The sequence below is a fragment of the Peromyscus californicus genome, unplaced genomic scaffold (assembly GCF_007827085.1).
Source record: "Peromyscus californicus insignis strain IS unplaced genomic scaffold, ASM782708v3 Scaffold_24__1_contigs__length_46423439, whole genome shotgun sequence".
Classification (NCBI taxonomy): domain Eukaryota; kingdom Metazoa; phylum Chordata; class Mammalia; order Rodentia; family Cricetidae; genus Peromyscus; species Peromyscus californicus.
Genome location: NW_026294535.1, coordinates 32,435,820 through 32,461,657, shown reverse-complemented (window position 1 = coordinate 32,461,657; position 25,838 = coordinate 32,435,820). Strand labels below are relative to the sequence as shown.

The window sequence follows — 25,838 nt, the reverse complement described above, 5'->3', positions numbered from 1 at the left end:
TATTCCTCCAAGCAACTTACTCCAAGGCGATCTTGTTCCAGCTTGCGTTTCCCTAGCTCTTTACTGGCCACTGCCTTTGCCCGAGCAAGCTCTTCTCCGTACTTCAGAGTCAAAGCTTTCTTAATGGTAACACGCTGTTGAACTCTGTGAATCTGAAAATAGAAAACATGTAAATGAAACTCCTAGGAAATATCCTCTCAAACGCAATAGCTTTAGAGGCATTCTCAAAGTAAAAATACCTTAACAATATGTCTCAATAAGAGACCACAGGTTACATATATGTTGATGGTGTAAGTTCAAATTTTTCCTCCTTTGCCTTAGAGGGAACACACACACACACACACACACACACACACACACACACACACACACACACACTGCCTACAAAATATGCAATTTGGGGGCTGAAGAGATGGCTCCGCAGTTAACTGCTTGCCCAGAGGACTGGAGCTCAGCTCCAGCACCCAAGTAGAGTCGTTCCAGGGGATACCACCTGACTCTGGTGAACAACAGCACACATGTGGCAGACACCAGACACATACATAGGAATACAAATACAATTCTTTTTTTAAAACGCAGTAGTCAAAAGACTGCAGTATTAATTGTTTACAAAGAGCATTACTTGTTCTTGGAGCTTCTTCAAGAACATCCTGTTAACACTGAGGATTTTTTCAGCTGCTTGAAGCTGCTCTGTAAGTTTTGTAATTTTTGCTTCGGCATTTCGAACAGACTCTTTCTTCTTGGCTTCTTGCAGTACTAGATTCTTTAAAACTGATTCATCTTTGATCAAGAGAATCCTGAGTGGTAAATAACAAAATTCTTATTGTTTCCTAAACTAGCAGTTTGACACCATCAAAACAGAGAAATTTCAAAGTAATAATATAATAATGTATTCAAAGAATTTTTAATCTTACATGCAAATTAGAATTTGAAAGAGACAATTCTGTCCATAAACTGAAGATGTACCTTACATGTTATGAAATATAGTTTAGCACAAGACAAATACCAACACCAAATACACTTATAAACACTTTCAGAATATACTGTGCTCAGAATACTTAGTATCTAATTATACTGTCCAGAAGGAAAACAGAACATGTTCTGTATGTAAGACCTCATACTGCCTTGCATTGCTCCTGTTTTGTTTAAAAAAAAAAAAAAAAAAAAGAAAATCACAATTACATTCACTTTCATGATTCACAAAAAGAATACCAGGATCAGAAATGTTAGAAATGAGGCTATGAACACCTACTCCTTCCTTTTCCTTAATGACCCACAGACAAACACTTAAAAGCTTGTCTGTAAAAAGTCCCTGGGCGCAGTCCCAGCAGTCGGCCAGCACGTAAGAGCCCTGCAGGCAGGCGCTCCACCACTGCTGCTACTCACTGGACTCCGAAACCCACAAGACCCACTCTGCTGCCCAAACCCATGGAACTCTCCTCCCGCCCTAGACAACCGGATCTACCGCAACATCAGCAGCCTCTAGAGGTACAAGTTCCACCTACACCAGTTGGAAGAAAAGACCCACTCTGCTGCCCAATCCCATCTGCCCCAGCATCTCTGCATGAACAGCCCTCTCCAGCAACATCACAGACAAGTGCCACCCACACTAGATGGAAGAAGAGGCACAGGCAAAACCCACACCCGTTGGAAGAACAGACCCCATAGGCATAAGTAAAGCCCACACCAGCCAGAAGAACTGGACAGTATGCTGGATCTAGGCACCCAAACCCCCACAAACCTCAGCTGAGACAACCCTACTCGACCTGACAACCAGCCAATCACCAGAACCCTTGGCAATTCAGGCCATAAGACAACAAAGGAAACAGACAATAGAGGAACAAAAGACCCATCCAAGAAAGACATCACAAGAATCAACACCAGTACCTATAATTATCCCAAACCCAGATGGGTAAATGGCAGTGTAAGAACACATTCAACAATATAAAGAGCAATATGACACCACCAGAACCTAATGGTTCTACAAGAGCAAAACCTGAACATCCCAACGCAGATGATGCAGAAGAAAACGACTTTAAAAATAACTTTATGAAGATGATAGAGGCCCTTAAAGAGGAAATGAAAAAAATCCCCTAAAAGAAACAGAGGAAAAGACAAAACAAAAAATTGGAAGAAATCAATAAATCCCTTAAAGAAAGTCAAGAAAAAAACAATCAAACAGGTGAAGGAAACAGTTCAAGACTTGAAAATTGAAATAGAAGCAACAAAGAAAACACAAACCGAGGGAATTCTGGTAATGGAAAATCTGGATAAATAAACAGGAACTACAAATGCAAGCATAACCAACAGAATACAAGAGATGGAAGAGGGAATCTCAGGCGTTAAAGATATGATAGAGGAAACAGATTCATTGGTCAAAGAAAATATCAAATCCAACAAATTCAAACACAGAACATCCAGGAAATCTGGGGCACCATGAAAACACCAAACCTAAAAATAATAGGTATAAGCCGGGCGGTGGTGGCGCACGCCTTTAATCCCAGCACTCGGGAGGCAGAGGCAGGCGGATGTCTGTGAGTTCGAGGCCAGCCTGGTCTCCAAAGCGAGTACCAGGAAAGGCGCAAAGCTACACAGAGAAACCCTGTCTCGAAAACCAAAAAAAAAAAAAAAAAAAAAAAAAAAAAAAAAAAATAATAGGTATAGAAGAAGGAGATGAATTCCAGCTCAAAGGCACAGAAAATATATTCAACAAAATCATAGAAGAAAGCTTTCCCAATCTAAAGGACATGCCTATGAAGACTTATGAAGCTTACAGAACACCAAATAGACTAGACACCCCCCCCAAAAAAGTCCTGTTACCACATAATAATCAAACCACTAAACATATAGAATAAAGAAAGAATATTAAGAGCTGCAAAGGAAAAAGGCCAAGTAACATAAAGGCAGACCTATCAGAATTACACCCAACTTCTCAATGGAGACTCTGAAAGTCAGAAGGTCCTAGACACTAAGAGACCATGATGCCAGTCCAGACTGTTACACCCAGCACAACTTTCAATCACCATAGATGGAGAAAACAAGATATCCCATGACAAAACCAGATTTAAACAATACCTATCCACAAATCCAACCCTACAGAAAGTACTAGAAAGAAAACTCAACCCAAGGAAGTTAGCTGCACCCGCGAAAACAAAGGCAATAGATAATTGCACACCTGGAAATCCCAAAGAAGGGAACACACACATACTACCCCCACCAGCAGCAAAATGAAAAAATAACAGGAACTAACAACCACTGGTCATTAATATCCCTTAATATCAAGGGACTCAATTCACCCATAAAAAGATACAGGCTAACAGAATGGATACGAAAACAGGATCCATCCTTCTGCTGCATACAAGAAACACACCTCAACTTCAAAGACAGACATTACCTCAGAGTAAAGGGTCTGCCAGACCAAAACTTAACAGACAAATGAGGGAACTAACAGATATTATGACTCAAATGTACTTAACAGATATCTACAGAACATTTCACCCAAACACAAAAGAATATACCTTCTTCTCAGCACCTCATGGAACCTTCTTTAAAATTGACCACATACTTGGTCACAAAGCAAATCTCAACAGATACAGGAAAATTGGAGTAACTCCCTGTATCTTATCAGATCACCAAGGGTTAAAGTTAGAATTCAAAAACAACACAAATTACAGAAAGTCTGCAAACTCATGGAAATTGAACAGCACTCAACTGAATCACCATTGGGTCAAGGAAGAAATAAAGAAATTAAAGACGTCCTAAAATTCAGTGAAAATGAATGCACAACATAACCAAACTTATGGGACACTATGAAAGCAGTGCTAAGAGGAAAGTACATAGCACTAAGTGCATCCATAAAAAATTTAGAGAAATCTCACACTAGAGTGCCTGAAATCTGAGACCAGTTTTGTCTACGCACCAAATTCCAGGCTACCAAGAGCTACATACACCTCAAAAATAAATTTAAATACACACATACATATATCACAATATAAGTTACATGAATGTGTTTTTTTCTAAAAAATAAAAACATGTTTCCAATGAAGATATTCTAAAAGATTCTAAAATGAGGAAATTCAGAAGTAATTTTAGCTAGGTTTTAATCTGCCAACCTTCCTTTAAGGTCTTGGTATCTCCAATGGAAATATTAATTACTTTTCATAAATGTGTCAGTCAATAGGAGTAACTGCTATAGTTCTACCATGTATAAGAATTCATGATCCAGCACACCTCCCCTCACACATCTACGCTCCTGTCCAGGTACCCAACACATCCCTATATGGAGTTTTTAAGAGGCTAGTGGGGAGGAAATGTAACCTGTCTGCCCCTGCAGTGGGTGGGTGTGGGTGGATGGATGGGTGGGTGGGTGGATGTGCGTGCGTGCGTAATTCTAGAGTAGTTAATAACGATATATGCAGATATAAATATAGACAAAGACCCTCCAATCTAGGCACATTAAGATACATGACATATTTAATCAGACACTGAGTGAAACTCACTTGTGTTTTTTAAGCTTTGCTTCTGCATCTGCAACTTGCTTAGTAACCATTGCTATTCTACCAATCCCATCCATTTCCACATCTGAGTTCGCTGGGGATGATGAACTTGTCTTCAGCTGATCAGATTTAATCAACCGCTGCTTCTCACGGCTAAATTTGAGAGAGATGAATTAGGCCAGAGTTCTTTAAAATACACTGTTTTATAGAATACATGCACATGACAGACTCAGGTTGGCCTGCAGAGCTCACAGTGCAGTTCTGTGTTTTCCTCACTGTATTTACGTTGACAGATGATAACCAACCTCTCCATGTGGAAATCCTGACACTGACCCCCTAACTAGGATAAAATCACCATTGCTCATATTCTAGAGTCATAGTTTACAGACAAAAGGGACTTTAGCAAACATCTCCCCTAAAATGAATTACATAAAATCTTCCTTACTTGGCAATCTCTTCCTTCAGCAATCTATATTCAATCTTCTTTTCCTCAGGCAAAGCTTCAGGAGTCCGCAGAGGGTCATTTTCTTTTTCAGATTTTGGAGGAATTTTGGGTTTTGAAGCTTGCTAAAAAGTATTTAAGTCAACCAGATGAACAGCTTTCAAAAATTCTACACTGGTATTTATATTTTATACTCCAGTATATACTAATATATTTAGAAATATATTAATATCTTCACTCTTCTTTTGAAAAATAAAGAGGCTGCCAGGCAGCAGTGGCACACGCCTTTAATCCCAGCACTCGGGAGGCAGAGCCAGGAGGATTTCTGTGAGTTCGAGGCCAGCCTGGTCTTCAGAGTGATATCCAGGACAGGCACCAAAACTACACAGAGAAACCCTGGCTCAGGAAAAAAAAAAATGAAAAAGAAAAAGAAAAAGGAAAAAGAAAGAAGCTAGTTGTCAACTAGCTTACATAACTCAATCACATAATCTGCCCAGTCAAAACCTTTAAAAATATTGAACTGAATCATATCTGACCAACTACTGGAACAGAAAAAACTCTAAAAGGGTTTAAACTATAGACTTTATTAGTTAATATAACACAATACTGGACAACAACACATCTCCCTTGTACACAGAAAATGAACCCATTTTGCTATTTTGAAAAGGGAGTAATTAGAAACACAGAGGAATTTTCAAAACCATAAAATCTATGTAATCAACAGACGCTTCATTATTTAAGTACTAGAGGCACAAAACTTTTCCCACAAAGCACTGCCTTCACTCTAAGATCTAATTTTTCAGGAACAAAATTAACTTTAATAAGTGCCAATGCCTTAACTGCTTTCACCATTAATTACAGCACATACCTCAGCAGTTCGTCTTGCTTCTTTGATCATGGACTCTAATCCACCAAAAACACTATTGGTTGCCTTGGAAGAATCCCCATCAGACTCACTGTCATCTGAATCGTTCAGGGTTACAACCACTGATTTATGTTTTGGAAGCTGCAAAACAATGTAATTGTTATTCACGGTAGTAAAAGCATTTGTGTTTTCATTTTTTAAAATAATTAGTGTATGTGTCAGTCTATGTGTCTGTGTGTATGCCACATGTATGTGCAGGTGGCCTTGGAGGCCAGAAAAGGGCATTCAATTTCCTGGAGTTGGAGTTACAGGTGGTTTTGAGCCACTTAATATGGGTCCTGCAAACCCAACTCTCGTCCCCAAAGAAGCACAAGTGCTCTTAACCACTGAGCATTGCCCAGCCCCCAGGAAAAGCATTTCGATTCTCTTCATTACTCTGTGACAATTAAGTGTATAGCTTTGGACAAGCCTTTTAAATTCTGTGTATATCAACACACAAAAATTACATAGTATATGGTGGCATCTTCTGGTTACAGTCTATGATTATAGCCCCATATGGATTATAATCTAAGCACAAGAAGCAGTCTGTATTTTTGTCTTTCCCGATATTACTATAATCACCTTCATAATTTCTGTCTTTCTATAAAGAAAGACACTCCCATTTAAATTAACTCTTAAAAGGCAAAAGAAATCATTTATAACACTTTGCAGACTTTATAACTACACATAGAGGGTGACCAACCAAAGTTACTTTACTTAAATGGCAAAATTTCAACTTGACTTTGCTCTATTTATTTTCCTCTAAAGTCAACAGGAAATAAAATTTTAAAAATTGTCATTTCAACTTTATTCTCTAGTGCTGGGGTCTGAACCCAGAGCTTTGTACATACTAGGTAAATCACTCTATCACCAAGCCACATCCCTAGTTTCTGGTTTTGTGGGTCAGTCATACTATGTAGCACAGGCAGACCTCACACTCAAGCTGGGACTGCAGGTTATCACCAGACTCAGATCATAAATTCTTCCATTATAGTATGATCTCTGGGTGAAAACATGTTATAAATAAGATGAGAAACAGCTTGGCCTGGTGGCATAGGCCTGCAATTCCTAATAGTCTGGAGGCTGAGGCAGGATTATCAAGTTCAAGGCTTCCCTCCCTGTGCAATTTAGTGAGATCTTGTTTCCAAATTTAAAAAAAGTCTGAGGATATAGTTCTGTGGCAGTGTGCTTGCCTGTTGTGGGTGAGGGTCTTGGTTCAATTCCCAATCCTACTAAAAAAATATTTTTTAAAGTACAAAGAGAAAAATTTTTAGATATCCATTTGGTAAAATAACACCAGAAAAGACTGAAAATGGGCCAATTTATAATCTTTAAGAGCAGAGGAAAAAATATCTACCACACTGAGAATACATTCTCAAACACACCATTACCAAATTCTACTAATCTTCAAGTGAACATGCTGCCCTTACTTCAAACTTCTTTATAATTTTTAACTTGTATTTATATAGGAATTTATTTTTGCATATAAATGAGCTAGACGGTAGTGACATGACAGTAAAAATATTTTTTTTTTTTTAAGAAAATCCTCATAAGCTGTATGAACGGTACTGTCTTATGCTTGTTTTTACCGAGATCACAGTTCGTGGAAGACGAGGTCCTCTGTGAAACTTTGGATTCTGTATCCTAGGCTGAGATACTGTATTAATACTGACTATTGATAGATTGCTTCTTGACAAAGGCTGAGAATTGTTCACAACTGGAGGTGAAGGTGGGTCGCTATTACTGGATGCTTCCTAATAAGAAAAAGATAAACATTTCCACAGCATTAGACTTAATTTGCCTGAAAGCCTACTTAACCCTCATACAGGCAGACAAAAGTAGACCCACCATACCGGTAGGTACAAGAGCACCACCTAGAGGGTCAGGCACTAAATTACCTCTGGCTTAAAAGCTCTTTTATTGGCTAGAGACTTAAGCAATTCTTCCCGAAGGAGCATTTCTTCCTCCTCTTCCTCATCTGCAAAAGGTGGTTTTGGAGGCTGCTCTGGATCTTCAGGGGGAAGAGGTGGCAAAGGTGGTGGAGGAGGTAGAGGCTCAAGAGAGACACACAAGCCTTCTCCATAAGGCTGGCTCAGAGATGGCACAGACTGAGTTTGTTAAAGAAATAATAAAAAAAATTAAATCAAATTTTATTAACTTCAAACATTTCTGAAGCAATATTAAATCAGAAAAGGTATATATTCTTATTTTTAATTTTTCTATGCATACTGATGTGAGTATTATGTATAGTGATGTTAGTGTATGTGTATGTATGTATGTATGTATGTATGTAGTGTATGTATAGTATGTATAGTGTAATTCAAAGCTAACCCAGAATTTAATATCAAGCATGAAAATGTTCCTTTTGCAAATAATGTTTGAAACATTTAAGAATTCCATAGTAATTATACAAATATAAACACCTCTGTTCCTGTCCATATCTACATTTAAAATTCTAGAAGGTCTAAGAATCAAATTAGACAAGGTCATTCCCTTCAGATGAAATCAAGTTAAAAACAACACTACAAGTAAAATCAAGTTAAAGCAGGTGTGTATTTGTAGACAGGGTCTCATTATGTAGCCCTGACTGGCCTCCAACTCAAGAGATCTATCTGCATGCTCCTCACAAGCACTGGAATTAAAGGCATGTACTACCATGCCTAGTGCTAAATTTAAAATATTAACAAATTAAAATATGTAGTAATAAAAAATTTAAGTATCATTAAAATTAAATATAAATCAAAGGGATTATAAGAATAAGAACCCAGAGTACCTGTATAGCATCCCTTAAAACCCTTGTGAAAAAAAATGGCTTCTTAGAGATTATATAGGAAACTCGATTTCCTATAAACCCCTTATTTTAGATGTTTTGCTTCAAAGACTTTCCAGTACTTCTCCTCACATTTTAGCTCATTCATTCCTTGTTCTCAAAAGAAATCATTTCAATTTCCCTTTCCAATAAATTCTATTGGAAGATATCACACATTTACCAGGAAAAATTTCAATGGAAAGGTTCTCTTACCTAGTAGGAGATACTGTTTGATATCTAGATGCTCGCAATCTAGAAGTAACTGCAGAACCTTTATTTATGGTTCCTCACTTTTTCTTTTTTTTTAAAACTGGGCTGATATTGCCCAGAGTGATGGCAGGCACCTTCAACCCAGTGCTCAGAGGCAGGCTGCCCTCTGTGAGGCCATTCTCATCTAAATGAATAGTGAATTACAGGCCAGCCAAGGATACAGAGTGAGACCCTGTGTCAAAACAAACACAGGCTGATTGACAGTTCCTTGAAGACAATGCTGGCAAGATGGCCCAATGGGTTAAAGCAGTCCCCAGAGTCCAAGTGGTGGAAGGAGCAAACAAAGCTGTGCTCTGACATCCACATGTGTGCGCGCGTGTGGTGTGTGTATATGCACACATAAGCACGCGTGCACATGCACGCACACACTAAATGCATTTTTAAAAGAAAATAAAAAGGATTTAATTTCTATTGATAATATGTTTCTTTTGTCTGATTTTCAAGTTAAAAGTAACTATGGTTATCTAAAGAGGAGTAAGCAGCCTATTTAAATCTTCCTAGCGCTTAGAAAACAGGAGCAGGGGGATCTCTGTGAGTTTGAGGCCAGTCTTACCTATAAACTGAGTTCTACAACACCCAGGGCTATGTAGAAACTCTTCCTTAAAAAAAAAAAAAAGCAAAGAAACAAAAAACAAACAAACAAAAACCAATAAAATAAAATCCACAGCAGCCACAACTTTTACTCTGCTGTGGAATACGTTTCCTGAGTAGCAATTATTTGAGAAGCAAAGAGAAGAAAGAATTGAATTCAAAATGAAATTAAAATGAGCTGTAGTTTAAAAAAAAAAATCTACCAAGTGGATAGCTAATCAACTGCTTAATTCTGCATATTTCTGCTATTAATTCTACTAAGTGATAATGATTTTTTAAGCACCCTTCAAAGCAAGCAATTCATGCCAGTTTTACAAAACAAATTAGAAGACACAGTAATTTTCTTTACTTACTGAAACCTGAGCTGGTGGAGGCAAAGAAATAGATGGTGCTGAAGAAAAATACCCCAATGAACATTCAGAGAAAAATGGTGGTTGTACTGGTGAAGGCGCTGTTTAGAAGGGAAAAAAATCAACGGAAGTTTTAATAAAATGTTTCAATGGGAACATAAAAAATGTATAGGTAGGCTCAAGGAAACATATACCTTGGCAGAGTGCAAATCAGGCCTTATAAGCTTATGACAAAATCCTAAACCTCTATGCATCCTTTTCTAACTATATAAAATTGTTCTTGCATCATAAAGTTAAATGTTATCTTTAAGATGGAATTTAATTCCTCAAAATTCATCTTTTGTTAGGCATGTAACATATGCCTATAATCCCAGGACTCAGAAGGCTGAGGCAGGAGGATGCTGGTCTGAGGCCAGCTGGACTATAGAGAGAAACACAGTCTCAAACAAAACAGAGAGAAAGCTTCCCTGTACTTCACTAGGATGTGGAAAGCCTAATTAATAGTACCAATAGAGAATAAAGCACTTTTTTTCCCTTATAATTTTTACAAAATGATGAAATAAATTATCTTGAATTCTGCCAAAGGGCCCTAGGGGAGAAAAGAGAAACACCATGACTCCATTTCTCCCTTAATATGGTGCTAAGGAAAGTAAGAACATGATTTTAAGTTGAAATGGAACTAAGGGTGAGGACTATGTACTATATGCAACCAACAGAATTTTTTTTCCCACATTTTAGACTGAGTTCTTTTCCTAGTTGTCTCACAAGTCAATACAGAGACATCATTTCCCTTTTGTACAGTTGATTCACAGCCTACATCTGAGAATATGTTAATCTTAACTACACTATCCTGAAAAAATCTAAGTATCAGTCAGATGTGGTGCACATGCCTGCAGTCTCAGTGCTTGGGAAATAGAGAAGGGAGAATCCATTTCAAGAAGAGTCTGGGGTGCCCAGGAAATTTAAGGAAAGCCTGGGCGATACACAAAGACCCTATCTCAGAAAACTAAGAAGATGGAGAAGAAGAGTGGGGAGGAAGGGGAAGGAGGGAAGGAGGGAGTTAGAACAAGACATGATAAATACCTAATACTAAAAGAGTTAAAATCTAACAAAGCTGAAAGTATGTTTTCTCTATAAAAAGTTTTATGAAACTATTAAAATATGCATTAAGTTATTTTACAGGTTATGGGGAGTTAATAGTGCTGTTAATATTTCAGAATTGCAATAAATCACCTTCAAGTACCTGAAAATAAAAGACCAACCTTTCCTTTGCCAAAAATATAATGTAAGATTATCAAACATCAGCTAAAACAATGTCCTAAAACATCTATAAATCATGTATTTCTTTTTTTTTCTCTAGTCTAGATACATGGAACTGGAGTTCTAATTTTGATTTGGTCTTACAACATAACCACAGGGAGAGATCATCAACTTCCTAAACATTCCAATTTCTCAAAAGTCCACTGTATTGTTGTTCTGTCTCAGGTGCAGGTGTATAGTATTAGTAAGAAAGTAGTTCTCTCATGGTCAATCACATCTGAGTATCCAGAAAAACTGCCTGAGCTAGGAGTGTGGCTCATGGCTTTAATCCCACAAATCTTCTTATTTTAGATCAAATGCTCAAAGTTGAAACAAACCTTTTTAATTTAAAGCCTCTCACTTAAAAATAAAGGTTAAAACTATCCATCCAAGGTTTACTCTAAGTAGTTACAGTATCACAGAAAATCCAGTAAATCTCACCTTCATTACACATTTCTTTGGAGGTTTTGAGTAGCTTGTGATTATCAAAATGTTTCAAAGTTTTGACTCCTACCTGGAGAACTAGTTTCACTATCTGTGTCCATAGCAACTTCTTCATAGTTATCATATTGATAAATGCCTCCTCCACTATCAGGCTGCTTATCCAAGGATCTCCTCAGGTCAGGATCTGAGGACTAAGCACACAGTATTTTCTGAGTTTCAACAAAGGCTATTCTGGGCTACTTATCTCAAAAGAGTTGATAATTATCTTTTAGGGACAAATACCCAAAATTATTATGACTCTATGAGACCTGTCCATGGCAGCAATCTGGAAAGTGTCTATGACAGCCAAGTGCTATCTGTATAGATGAATTCCCCCATTATCTAAGCCATTAAGTAAATGGGATCCCTCTTAATAAAAAGAAATTACAAAGTCCTTCCAACAGTTATGCAATTATGGTTTTAGGCATGAAACTAGAAGGAAAATGGTCATTTTTGCATTATGATTATAATATCAGGTTATATTTTGTAAAGTCAAGAATTGGAGCTAGAAAAATGGTTCTCTGGTTAAGAGCAATGACCAATTCCCAGCACCCATATGGTAGTTCACAACTCTCTCCAAGTCCAGTTCTAGAGGATCCAATGCCCTCTTCTAGCATCCACAGGCATCAGGCATGCAAGTGGTACAAGGCATGCACACAGGGAAACACTCATACACAGAAAAGTCAAGAACATTATAGTTACAAATGAACCAACAGTATCTGAAAATTATCAACTGTGGATTGGCATGTTTATGTGCCATGATTTTTATTTCTTACGTTTTTCTTGCAGAGTTTATGACAAAACTAAATCAAACAAAAAACTATGCAGAGATAACATACAAATAATATAATACTTATCTCTAGACAAAGATTTTATTTGTAAGTCTTAATTATGAATTATAATCCTTGCCTAAAGATAGCTTCCTCTTATTTCTCTCCTTAACTCTTACTTTTTCAATCTCTTTATGTTTAGTTAGTAAACTCATGAGTATATTCTTAATAGTATACTCTTAATAATAAATTCTTAACAGTATATGCATGAGTACATTCTTAAAAGTTTAAAACTCCAAAACCATTGTCACTGGTAATACTCAAGTCAAATATTAACTCTTCCAGCTTACTTCTCCTGACAGTACCCATAAAGGTAATGGCTGACTCAGTCATTATCAATTATATATATATATAATAATACTCAACACATGTTAAGGACTAAATATAAAATAGCTAGCAGCAATAAAGTTATTACTATAGGAAGACAGTATATTTTAAATTAGTACATACAAATTATCCTCCACATTTTTCACTCTATATAGTGAACAATAAACTACTAATCTAATGCTGTCCCCAAAGGAAACAGCCATTTTCATAATAGAACCTTACTGTATTTATTTATTTGCTTGTTTATTTATTTATTTGGTTTTTCAAGACAGTGTTTCTCTGTGTAGCTTTGGAGCCTTTCCTGGAACTCACTCTGTAGCCCAGGCTGGCCTTCAACTCAGAGATCCACCTGCCTCTACCTCCCGATTGCTGGGGTTAAAGGCATGCACCACCACCACCACCCAGCAACCTTACTGTAATTTAATAACCCCTTTTTCTAAAAAGAAGATGACCAAAATGCTAAAAGCAGAGTGGAGTTGGGGGGCTCATTTGTAACTTTTTGAGACAGTGTCTCACTGAGTTACTCAAGAAAGCCTGAATATGTATGTGATCGTCCTGTCTTAGCCTCCCAAGTAACAGATTATAGAAGTGTAGCACCAGGCCCAGCTGAAATACAGGCTTTTGTTAACCAAAATTTCAAAGTTTTCATTTCTTAAAATCTACTACTGTGAGGATTTATTTCCAATTATACCTTACTATTTCCCCAAGAATTATTTACAGGGTTGATGGAAGGAACTCAGTGGGTAAAAGGCTTCCAATGCAAGCATGAGAATCTGAGTTTGGATCCACAGGACACAGATAAAAAGCCAGATATGGTGATACACGCTTGAAACCCCAGCACGAGAGAACAGAGACAGATCCCAAGAGCTTGACAACCAGCAAACTCTAGATTAAACAGTAAGCTCCAGGTCCAGTAAGACCCCGTCTCAAAAACGTAAGGTAGAGAAGAGATTGAAGAAGACATACTGACATCAACCTGTGGCTTCTACATGCACTTGAAGGGTGAGCATGCATACACTTGTGCACACAACACACATTCTCTCACATACAGAGAAAAAAAGATAGTTCTATCAAACATAAGATATCTATAATTTTACTTAGCTGACTGAATCTTTGAAATGATGCTAACAAAATACTTAAATATGAACATTCTGGGCCAACAAGATGGCTCCATAGATAAAGGCATGCGCTACTAAGCACAAGACCAGAGTTGCATCTCCGTGACCGCACTATGGTACACGCCTGTCTACCAACCCTCAAATGAATGAATGAAGATATCTGTAAAGTTTTTGAACATTTCAGTGTGATAGTTCTATACCCCTTACTTTGCTTCTTGATCTCCTCTTCCCACCAACCAATTTCATGAATCGATTGTACTGTTCTTCCTGATTGGAAAGGTCTCTGATTTTCCTGATCTCTTCCTCTCTTTTCCTCCTCTCTTCTTCCTCGGCTTGTTTCCGCTGGTCCTCTTCTTTCTGTCTTTCCTGCTCTTTTTGCTGCTGGAGTTTCTTCCACGCCTTTGTTTGCTGCTTCCTCAACGCTTGTTTAGCTTCCCATGAAAAACACAGCAATGTCATGAGCTAGTAACTAAGCGTTAAGACTTCTTAAGTCAGAAGAGACTTAAACATTTTCATATTGTTAGCTAATATATACAGCCGGGCCTCCCTAAATTCTATTTATAACAGCATTATCTTCCAATTTAGGACTTCGTACTTTCTCAAACTCAAAACTCCCCGAATTATAGGGCTGGAAAGATGGCTCAGTGGTTAAGAGCAAGAAGATCCAGGTTCAATTCCCAGCTCACTACCATTTGTGAGTCCAATTCCAGGGGATTTCATGCCTTCGTCTGCCTCTACAGGCACCAAGTTTACACATGGTTCAGACACACATGGGACAAAATAACCATACACATAAAATGAAATATTCAATTTTTTCCTATTTTCATAATATTCTTTCCCCTGTGTGATCCTACCCACCCACCTTTATGTTTTCCTTCTCCCTCCCCCTCGACCAGCTCCAGGCCCAAGAGTAGTTGGCCAATACAAAAACAGACTCCATGCTGTTTTATGCAATTTTTGGCTTTTTTTGGGGGGGGGTCTTTTGGGGGGAGAACTTTTTTTGTCTTATTTTTCTTTTCCATTTTTGTTTTTGAGAGAAGTAAATTATCTTTTAAAGTCTCCGAATTGAGAACTAGATAGCACAAGACGTACTGGTTCCCTGGCACAGCAGAGACAGACTGACTCCCAGACTCACCTGCAGTGCTGGCTTTTCTGGCTGAGTGCACTTTTGTGCTGGTCTTCGCCCTCTGCTGCTGCACGGCTCTCGTCTTGGTCAGCTTTTCTTTGCTCTCCCTCATCACCTGCTGCTCTTTCTGTTGCCATTTCTTACTGGCCGACTGAAGAGCCAGAAGACGGAGCTGTAATTCAGACAGTTCCTCTTCATCTTCACCAAGTTTCTTTAAAACAGGGAAAAAAAGTTACAAGTTTGAAATTCTATTACATAATGTTAAACATTCTGCCAAGCTGAATCTTTCACCAAGTTAATTAAAATTTAAAGTTAGTATTAAAACAAATATTTAAATGGAAAATATGGATAAAATAAGAAAAACTTTTACTATTCATTTACTATCTATAACCCAAGACTTATAACACAAACAGAAGAACAATGGGTAGAAATTGTTGATTTGTATGTAAATATGTAAAGATGAAGCAAGAGGAAAGTTAAGAGCTGGACACCATTTAAGGAGCTACACAAGCTTGAAAGAGGGACGTTGACAGCAAGAAGTCAGGATGAAGAATGAAGTACTTACCAGACTGCACAACAAAAAACAATACCAAGGATCATGTAAACTTCTTAACATTATTGCAGGTGGAAAGAGATGTACCCATTAGTTTGCACTTGAATATTTTATGCTCTCAGTATGTATGTTCCCTGAATTATAAAATATTTTGAATAACCACTTTTCATCAAAGAAATTAAAATAGGATACTTTTTTGGGGGGGCGGGGGGTTCAAGAGAGAGTTTCTCTATGTAGTTTTGGTGCCTATCTTGGATCTCCCTCTGTAGACCAGGCTGGCCTCGAACTCACAGAGATCCAACTGTCTCTGCCTCCCAAGTTCTGGGATTAAAGGCGTGCGCCACCACCGCCCAGCCTAAAATAGGATATCTTAAAAGCATAGGTTTAAAAAGCCTTTTCCTACTAAAGTAACTCCCTAATTTCTTTCACTCTATCTTTAAAATTTTTTAACTGCTACATAAACACTGTATAAACTGATGAGAACTTGTACTGTTTCAGTATGTACATATACTGTAACACTTACGTCCGATCCAATTATCACAAGCATCACTTTCTTCTTTACACTGAAAACCCTGAAAATCTTGTCTCTCCAGCCACTCTACAACAGCTCACCAGAACTTATTACTAGTGTAACCCGAATGGCTTTAGAAAATTAGCCTGCTCTACATACTTCCACTGAACTGTAACTGAAAATACCAAGCTACTCTAAGCAGTATAGGGAAAAGAGTGAATGCTAGCTAATAACTTCACCTTTCCACTGTTGAAAACTACAAGTACTACAGCTGTCTGTCTCAGCTCACTATGCAGCCCAAGTTAGCCATAAATGTTTGTCTGAGCTCACTATACAGGTAAGGTTAGCCTTGAATTCACAATCCTTCCAGACTCTATCTCCTGACTGTTGAAATTACAAGCCTATACTACCACAATGTGTTCTAAATAATGTATACAGATACCCTCAAAGGCCAGAAAGAGGGTGTCAGATCCCCTGAAGCTGGAGTTACAGGTGGTTGTGAGGTGCCCATTATAGGTGTTGAGAACAAACTTGGGTCCTCTAGAAGAGCACCAAGAATTTTGACTGCTGAGCCATCTCTCCAGCCCCACATTTCAAACTAAGTTCTTAAAAAGCATGTGTGCTGTTATTAATAGCTATCATACTGGAGAGTGTAACTATAAAATATTTTCACTTACAGAAAGTTCTACTGGAAAATATACTTAGATTTTTAACAGAAAAGTTATCATTTTTCACTGAGATTACTTTATGCAACTCTTCCCCTTGGAATGAAATAAAAAACATCACTGATTCTGTGGTGTAACTATATTTGGTACTTGTAGATACTCAAAACCAAGATCACTGAAATAGGGGTTCTTGGTCTGATATCTAATTCCTATGCAAATTAAGCAAGTCATTCAACCTACCCAATCATATCTTACTTCATCTATGAAACATACATAATGTCAACTTACTTCATATGGTTACTGTGAAGATATTAAAAAACAAATATTTATGAGTGTGTGCTCATTGTCACATTATCCTTCCTAAATTCAGGACCATCTTTCCTAGACTCTGAATCATTTCAGTTTACTCATAACAACAAACTGAAATCACAATAGAAGAAATTGCAAATATTTCAGATCTATAATAAAGAAAAGGCTTGAGTTACTTAATGTGTATCACATTTTAAATAACGTTTGATACTTCTGTACTTTATTCTATTAAAGCCTCAAAACAACCCAGAGAATGCAAGACAAATTCATTTTAGAGAAAATAGAGGAACACAAAGGCCAAAGAACTCACTCAGCTAGCCTTTCTTTGATATAGTAAGAAAAGTAGCTAAAATGTGATTTCAGGTGTAAGTCTACCTAATTCCAAAACATCCCATATAGGATGAAGCGTGTACACACACACACACACACACACACACACAAACCTGGAAGATAAACTCTGAATCAAAATTAAGTTTAATAACCAAAAAAAAAACAAAAAACAAAAAACAAAAGCCGGGCGGTGGTGGCGCACGCCTTTAATCCCAGCACTCGGGAGGCAGAGCCAGGCGGATCTCTGTGAGTTCGAGGCCAGCCTGGACTACCAAGTGAGTTCCAGGAAAGGCGCAAAGCTACACAGAGAAACCCTGTCTCGAAAAACCAAAAAAAAAAAAAAAAAACAAAATTAAGTTTAAAAAATGATAAACAAAAAGATCACCTATAGATATAAATTGTACATCAAGTTAATAGTTTATAGACTTTAGTGGAAAGGAACTCTTAAGACAATTCTCCAGAATGTCCAAATAATTTCAAAATAATAAACTATAAATAAGCTGGGCATGGTAGTACATAGCAGCACTTGCAGCCCTCAGGAAGTAAAGGCACGTTGGAGACCAGCCAGCACTACATAATGAGGTCAAGTCTCTCAAACAAAACAACAGACTACAGCAAGGCAAGTCTAGCTCATACATACAGAGTTTCAACCCCACAAAGCAGTATCTTACCTTTTCAGAGAGAATATCTGAGGTACTAATTCTTCTGGTTAAATTTTGTTCTTTATCTTCTAATCCTTTAAAATAAAACAGCATCTTTTGAATATTCTAAAATACAGCCACAATTAATTGAAAATGGAAATAACGCTATCTTTGAATACTCTAAAATATAGCCACAATTAATCCAAAATGGAAACAACACTATATAATAATCAGGAATTATTTTAAAGGGTTTCATTATTATGGTCTTATTTTCATGACTCTCAACCAAAATGAGAGAATGCTATATTAAAGGGAATGAAGGACTGAAGAAATATCTTCATCCATAAAATGGTGGGCACACAAGTATGAAAAGCGAAGTTAGATCCCTAAAACCACATAAAAAGCCAGGAGTGGTGAACTACATTTGTAACATCAGCACTGGGAAGATGGAGACAGGATGGCAGCTGGTGCTCACTAGCCAGCCAGCCAGCAATGACTGAGCCCCAGGTCCCAATGAGACCACAGACTAGATGATCATCCCGAAGAATATGCAAGATTGACCTCTTGCCACCACACATACACACAACACAAACAAACAAACACAGACAGAGAGACAGAATGAGAATATGAATCTGACTAAGCTTGTACCATCATTCTAAAAGTTCCAAGGCTAGTACAAGTATTAAATAAGATACTTTGATAAAAATAGCTTTAGAACTAAAAATAATTATTTAGAATAGGAACAGAACTTATGGAGTAGATAAACGAAGCAAAGCTTAATTACTAAACAGAAACTACAATGACAAATTTTATTTAAAATAAAAAAAAAACCCTCGATACTTAGACTATAGCTTTATGTATCATAAAGCTGACTATTTATTTAGGAGAACACAAGCCAGAGCAGTTTATGTGAACCCAGACTTCTAGGGTATTGTCCCAAATGTGCAACAGTTGTAGAGATCATACAGTAACAGCACTAACAGCTACAGTAGTACTGAGATAAAGGCTTCAGTTAACAAAGTTAACACTCAGAGTTGCAGGCTTCAATTTCAAACCTAGTATTTTATGGTTGGTTATTTTCTCCATAATATCAAGTCTGTTAGTGTTTCTACTTTAGTTGCTCAGATGGACCACTGGTGAAAAATATACAGCTTATTCAATACATCAAGTAACCTAGACAAAGCAAATAGGAGTAATCATCAAATCTGAGGCAGATTTCTTTTCCTCTAAGACTTTAAAAAAAAAAAAAAGGTCAAGCCAGGTGGTCCAGACCTGAAATCCAGCTACTTAGAAAGCTATAGTAAGAAGGATCACATATGCAAGGCCTGCCTGGACAACAAAATGAGTTCAAAGACACCCTGGACAACTCAGTGAGATTCTATTTCAAAATAAATAGTATAAAGAGGGCTGGAAGTATAGCTCAGTGATAGAGTGCTTGCTCAGCATGTGTAAGGCTCTGAGCTCAATCCTGGTACAGAGAAGGGGAAAGGGGGGGGGGAGCTTATTCAGTACAAAATGAATGGTGCATTAGTATACTGTGAAAGCTGGGAGTTTTGGTGTTTTAGATTACTTGCCTAGCTTGTGTGATGTTCACGGTACTATCTTCAGTAGAGGAGGAGGACAAGAAGAAGAGGAAGAGGTGAAAAAGGGAGAGGAGGAGGAGTTAGTAGAGAGAGAGAGAGAGGAAAGGAAAATGGGAAGAAAGAAATATTCTAGCCCAAGATAAATCTCACATTTACCTATGCATGATTTTCATCTCAAAGCAACAGTAAGAGAATCTATAAAAACAGAAAACATATAAAGCTGTGCCCAAGTGATCTGAGTCATGTAGGAATACAAACCACACCCTTCTAACATACCGGAATCTCAGAGGGTTATTCACACCTGGTGCACAGCTCACCATCTGACTTCAGTAACACTCCTTGCTCTACTTCACAGTAAACACTTCAAAGCTTTGACTTCTACAAGCACACTTCCAGTCCTTTTCAAAGTTAAATGATTTATTCATTACAGTACAGGGCATCTTTAAAAATTCATTTAGTATGTAAAAAATGCATTACCATTTTTCTGAGATCACTACCTTTTTGTCATGTACCACTAATAAAATGTTCATTGCTTTTAAAAGGCACATGTATTTAATCCCAGCACTTGGGAGGCAGGAGCTGGCAAACTGCAGCCAGCCTAGACTATATAGCAAGTCACCAGAGCTACTTGATGAGATCCCGTCTCAAAAAATAAAGACACATGTACCATTATAATCAAATCAATTACAGGTCAAAGTAACAACGATCAGACAAAACAGGCTGAATATAAAAGACACGGCCTTCCAATAAGTACAGAAAGCACTAGATTCTTTTCTCCTATGAGAATCTTGAGGTTCATCCAGCCATGAAACATCTAAGAGTTAATTAAGATCTCATGCTTCTGTGTAAAGTGGGAGAGCCTCCTTTAACGTACCATAAGAGCAAATACCTTATTAGAATGAACCTTCTGAGCACAATGGTAAAGCAATTAACCAGGAAATTCAGACATATCTTACATGTACATTTTAAATATAGATCATTGCTTGAATTGACCTTGTGATTATTTATGTACTATCCTGACATATCTATTCCTCCATCACTATTCCAATGTATTTTAGGGATAGGAAAAAGGTCTCACTATATGGCCAAAACTAGCCTTAAACTTAAAGGTCCTCCTGCCTCCAACTCCCAAGTGCTAGAACCACAGAGATGCACTATCATACCTGCTATTATCCAGAACCTCCAATATGTGAACTGGTCTTAAGACAGTTACCAAGTAGTTAAATCTTACTCCTGGGATTCCATGTAAGCTGGAATCAGCACACATTTGTTATAGTTTTACTATGTTAAGGTTAAAAACCTTCCTTTTGAATTAGACAAAAGGGGGGAAATGTGGAATAATCCTTCCGTACACTGTGAATATGTATGACTCTCATTGGTCAATAAAAACTGACTGACTGGTAGCCAGGCAGGAAGTACAGGTGAGACAACTCAACTACGAACACTGGGATGAAGAAGGGCAAAGTAAGAAGGGTCACCAGCCAGATACAGAGGAAGCAGGACAAGTATGTACAAAATGAGGTAACAAGCCATGAGCCATGTGGTAAAACTTAGATAGGAAATATGGGTTAATTTAAGTTGTAAGAGCTAGTTAGTAATAAAGCCTGAGCTATCAACCAAGCATTTATAATTAATAAAGACTCCATGTTGGTTATTTGGGAACTGGTGGATGGGAAAGAAACTCCTGCCTACAGATGGTAGTTAAAACCTAACAATGAGACTATCCCAGGAAAAAGTAAAATCAAGCATATCAAAATAAAGAAGCTTCATGGGAAAAAAATCATTTTGTTTTTGTTTTTGGAGACAGGGTTTCTCGGGATAGCCCTGACTGCCCTGGAACTCACTCTGTAGGCCAGGTTGGCCTCGAACTCAGAGATCCACCTCCCTCTGCCTCCCAAGTGCTAGGATTAAGAGTCCTGGAATAAAAGGTATGCGCTATGACCACTGGGTGGAAAAAGTATTCTTTAAAAACTAAGAAAAGAAAAAAAAGGCAGGTGTAATAGTACATACCTTTAATCCCAGAAGTCTGAAGGCAGAGGCAGAAGGATTTGTCAGTTCAAGGCCAGCCTGGTCTACACAGTGGGTTCCAGGCCAGCTACTTGTTCCAGGGCTACTTGCTGAGGCCCTATCTCAAACAAACAAACAAACAAAAGGGGCGGGGGATAAAGTCAGAAATATATATTACAGAAACTGCCAATTATAAAAGAAACATAACCAAATACAGTAGAGATTTCTCTTTAGTATGGAATATTCTCAACATTGCAGCCAGAGAGCTCTCTTGAAAAGAGAAGCTCTAGAGGTCTTTTACTCCAAACTTACATTTCACTAAGAACTTCAAAGAAAAGTGGTTGCAAGGTTCTACAGGACATGCCTCCACACACCATCTCTAATCTATCTCCAATTTAAATTCTTCCACTCAGAGGAAGCATAGACCTTCTTCTTGTTTGTGACCACTTTGATATACCTGCCTCTTCTCTGCTGTTTATCTGCTTTATTTTTAACCATTTTCACTTATGGAGATACTTGGAAAATATTTATCCCTCCTAAGGGAAAATCTTATCCCTCCTAAGGAAGACGGCTTCTTGTTATTCTCAAGCATGCCAGCCATCTATATGCAGTAGGTAATAATTCCAGTCCAGAGTCTCCAACTTTAGGACATGTGAGAAGCCAACAGAGAGAGCTGGGCTACATACAGGCTGCAGAGCCCTACTTCCTGAACTCACAACGCACTAAATCTTGGGGAAGGCCTAATATTTTGCATTTCTGACAAGCTGACAGGTGATACTAGTCTTTAAAAATCAAGGTTTCTTTGCCCAGAAATCTCTTCTGCCAATGATTCCTTTGTCCTTTCTCGTGTAGTCCTCCAATCTGTGTTTAAAGCACACCTTCAAACTGCCCAGTGTCCTGAACAACCCACTGGCCTGCAGTCGGTTAGCCTGCTCCCACCCCACTTGCCCTGCTAATACTTCTTTCATGACAGCGCATTTGTTCATCACGTTTGCTATGCTTCCTTCTAAGATGCAAGCCTACATATAATGTGACCACTTAGGGTGCGGCAGTGCACACCTGTAGACTCAGATTCTCAAGTGGGACGATGGCTTGAGCCTAGGAATTAAGAGATGATCCCAGGCAGCACAATGAAACACTATACCAAAAACTAAATAAATAAATAAAAATAAAAGCAAACCTACAGAGGCATGGGCAATTATTTTGTTCATTAACACTTGCAAGAGCCTGGAATAAAGTACTCAACAAATATGTAAATAAAAGGAAAGGTGAAAAGAACCCCTGAATTCTGCAACTGGATTGTGCAGAATCTAGCAAAGTATAGCTTTAACAATGCAAAGTTTCTGTTCTGTGGTGGGGACTGAAAAGATTGTATTGGGTTAATGGAAAAATGGGAATTAAAATACAAAACAGGTACAACCTAGCCTTTCCTGAATTCTCATTGAGAAAGAAGACAAATGCTTGAGAGAATTAATGATAATGGTTAAAGATAAGGAAGAGGAGATTAAATTTCAAGATTAAAAAAAAAAATCTCAAATATTTTCCAAGTATCTCCATAAGTGAAAATGGTTAAAAATAAAGCAGATAAACAGCAGAGAAGAGGCAGGTATATCAAAGTGGTCACAAACAAGAAGAAGGTCTATGCTTCCTCTGAGTGGAAGAATTTAAATGAAATATTAATATGGATAGTGTTATTATGATACAGAAGTAAAAAGATGGAATTGACTTTAATCATCTCAGATAAGAGCAAGCTCACACATAATATGGAAGTGAAAAGAACCACTGAGAACGAGAAAAGGCGTTGGACAGCAGAGTCTTCTTGAGCAAAGGAAAGAACAGAGTATGTGTGCAGAAACATCTATGCATGTCACTGATGACCCAGATAAGCACTGGGTGGTTTTGGTTTCCTTGACTCTTCTTCCACAGAAGCCAGTTTGTCGAATTTGATTTTTCATTCGAATTATTGCAAGCATTCACACATAACTAACTTGTCTATCCTGCTATGTTATACTTCACAGAAATTACAAATAGTTGACACTTCTAACTTATTAGAAGGAAAGAACAACTTTAGAATATGTAATCAGAAGCAGTCATCACTCTCATTTACAAATTTATACCAATGAGCGGCCTTGAAAACTTCAAATATAAAAACTGATCCCAGAAAGCTGGGTTGGGTGTGGAGAAGGCCTACCTAGGAGGCAAAGACAGGAGGATCAGGAGTTCAAGGCCAGACTTAGCCAAAATAATTTGAGGCCAGACTGGGCTATATAACACACAACTTGAAAACAATGAAACACAAGAAAAAAATAAACTTGAAGTTATGAGAGAAAAGTAAAAGAATGTCCAGTGACTTTAGAAACAAAAATGGAAATATTACAACAACTGTAACTGAAACAGAAAACTGAAGAACTGGGCTTAAAGCAGATCAAACAGGGCTGCAAAGAGAATGTACAAAATCAAAGACCAGCACAGGAAGTTTGCCAGAATTTACACAGCGGAGTTCTAGGGATAAACCCCTATGACTAACCAAGAGACAGGAAAAATACAGTGAAATGATAGACTACAGCATATATCGATACAGAGTTCCAGAAAACAGATATTAGCATAACGTGTAGAGTATTTTTTCTAGAAACAATGAAAGATCAAATTCACAATCAAGAAGCACAACAAATCCCAAGCTGGATAATAATAAAAAAAAAACTATAATCAACACTAAACTATATACTATCAAACACACAAAAAGGATTTTTTTCAAATGATTAGAGAAAGCTAGATTGCCTTCAAATTAAATATTCTTAAGAATGATAGCTGGTGTTATAAAATCAACAACATAAGCAAAAAAACTATCTTCAGTATGGTGAGATAACCAACATAGAATTCTAATTTAGGAAAAAATTACCTTTTAAAGAGTTTTGGGGACACTGAGATGGCTCATTGGGTAATGAACTTGCTTCACAGCCTGACAATCTCAGTTCAATCCCCAGAACACATACAAATATGGAAAGAGAGAAATGACTCCACAAAATTGTACTCTAACTTCTATACATGCACTATAGCACATGTGCAAACCTGTGTGCATAACCCCCCACCTCTTGTTTTAAAATTTAAAAAAAGAAAGAACAATTACTGTCAAACTTCTCAACTTGGCATTAATTAAAGCAAAAAGGGAAATACAAGCTGGGGGATGTAGCTTGTGGCAAAGAACTTTCTTTGTACGTATGAAGCAGGCCCATATGCATGACATACAGACAAATCTACCATAAAGTGGCAATTTTGTGTGTGTGTGTGTGTGTGTGTGTGTGTGTGATTCTCTTGCCTCAACTTCCCAAGTCACTGGGATTGCAGGCTGGTTCCACCAGGCCTGACTGCTGATTCTTGGCTTTTCACTTAGCACACTGTTTGAAATTCATCCACGTAGTTCTGTATATCACTAACACTTTTTTTTTTTTTTTTAATATTCCAGGTATGATTCTAATCTTAAACTATTCCACAGAAGAACCTGGAAACCATCCACAATTCATTTTCCAGGTATCAGAACCATACATTAAAATTTGGCAAGGAAAACAGGGGGTGGGGGTGTAATTAAAGGTTAGGAGCACAGATGAGCCACCAGCCAACCTTTATTTATATTAAAATACAAATATCCCTCTACCACATGCATAAACTACTGTAGAGTAATACAAGGAATACCACTCAGCAAAAAAAAAAAAAAAAGAAAAAAAAAGGAATGATATACAGATCTACATGGATGAATTTCAAACAGTGTGCTAAGTGAAAAGCCTAGAATCAGCAGTCAGGCCTGATGGAACCAGCCTGCATCTCAGTGACTTGGGAAGTTGAGGCAAGAGAATCACAAGGTCAAGGCTACCACTGAGCAACTTAGTGAGACCCTGCCTATTTCTATTACAAAATAGAAAGTAAAGATAAGTGAGAATCTCACTCAGAGATAAAAGGCTTGCTTAGCATGTGTGAGGCCATAGGTTCAATCCTCTGCACCACCAAAAAAGTAAATAAAATAAATACATAAATAAAATAGCTGTATGATAGCATTTATGTCACTCTGGGAAATCCCGGGAGCAGATCAGTGGTTACCAGATGGACTGAAGATTAAGAGCCCTGTTAAGTATTAGAGGAAAAGGGATAACGAGATGAGTCAGTAGGTCAAGCGCTTGTCCTACAAGACCGCTGATGACA

At 37.7% G+C, this 25,838-nt stretch overlaps 1 protein-coding gene across 2 annotated transcripts in view; it reads right to left on the bottom strand.

Moving 5' to 3' along the window:
• Positions 1–25,838, bottom strand: part of Zfc3h1 (zinc finger C3H1-type containing) — a 57,674-nt gene that overhangs the window by 24,195 nt on the left and 7,641 nt on the right. For both annotated transcript variants that reach the window (XM_052753388.1, XM_052753389.1), the window contains exons 3-14: positions 18,085–18,149; positions 15,055–15,256; positions 14,127–14,350; positions 11,676–11,796; positions 9,866–9,963; positions 7,741–7,950; positions 7,432–7,596; positions 5,807–5,944; positions 4,942–5,063; positions 4,500–4,649; positions 623–797; positions 21–152 (exon numbers count right to left, since the gene is read on the bottom strand). In XM_052753388.1, coding sequence (XP_052609348.1) covers positions 21–152; positions 623–797; positions 4,500–4,649; positions 4,942–5,063; positions 5,807–5,944; positions 7,432–7,596; positions 7,741–7,950; positions 9,866–9,963; positions 11,676–11,796; positions 14,127–14,350; positions 15,055–15,256; positions 18,085–18,149 — 1,802 coding nt within the window. The remainder of the gene's footprint in view (positions 1–20; positions 153–622; positions 798–4,499; positions 4,650–4,941; positions 5,064–5,806; positions 5,945–7,431; positions 7,597–7,740; positions 7,951–9,865; positions 9,964–11,675; positions 11,797–14,126; positions 14,351–15,054; positions 15,257–18,084; positions 18,150–25,838) is intronic.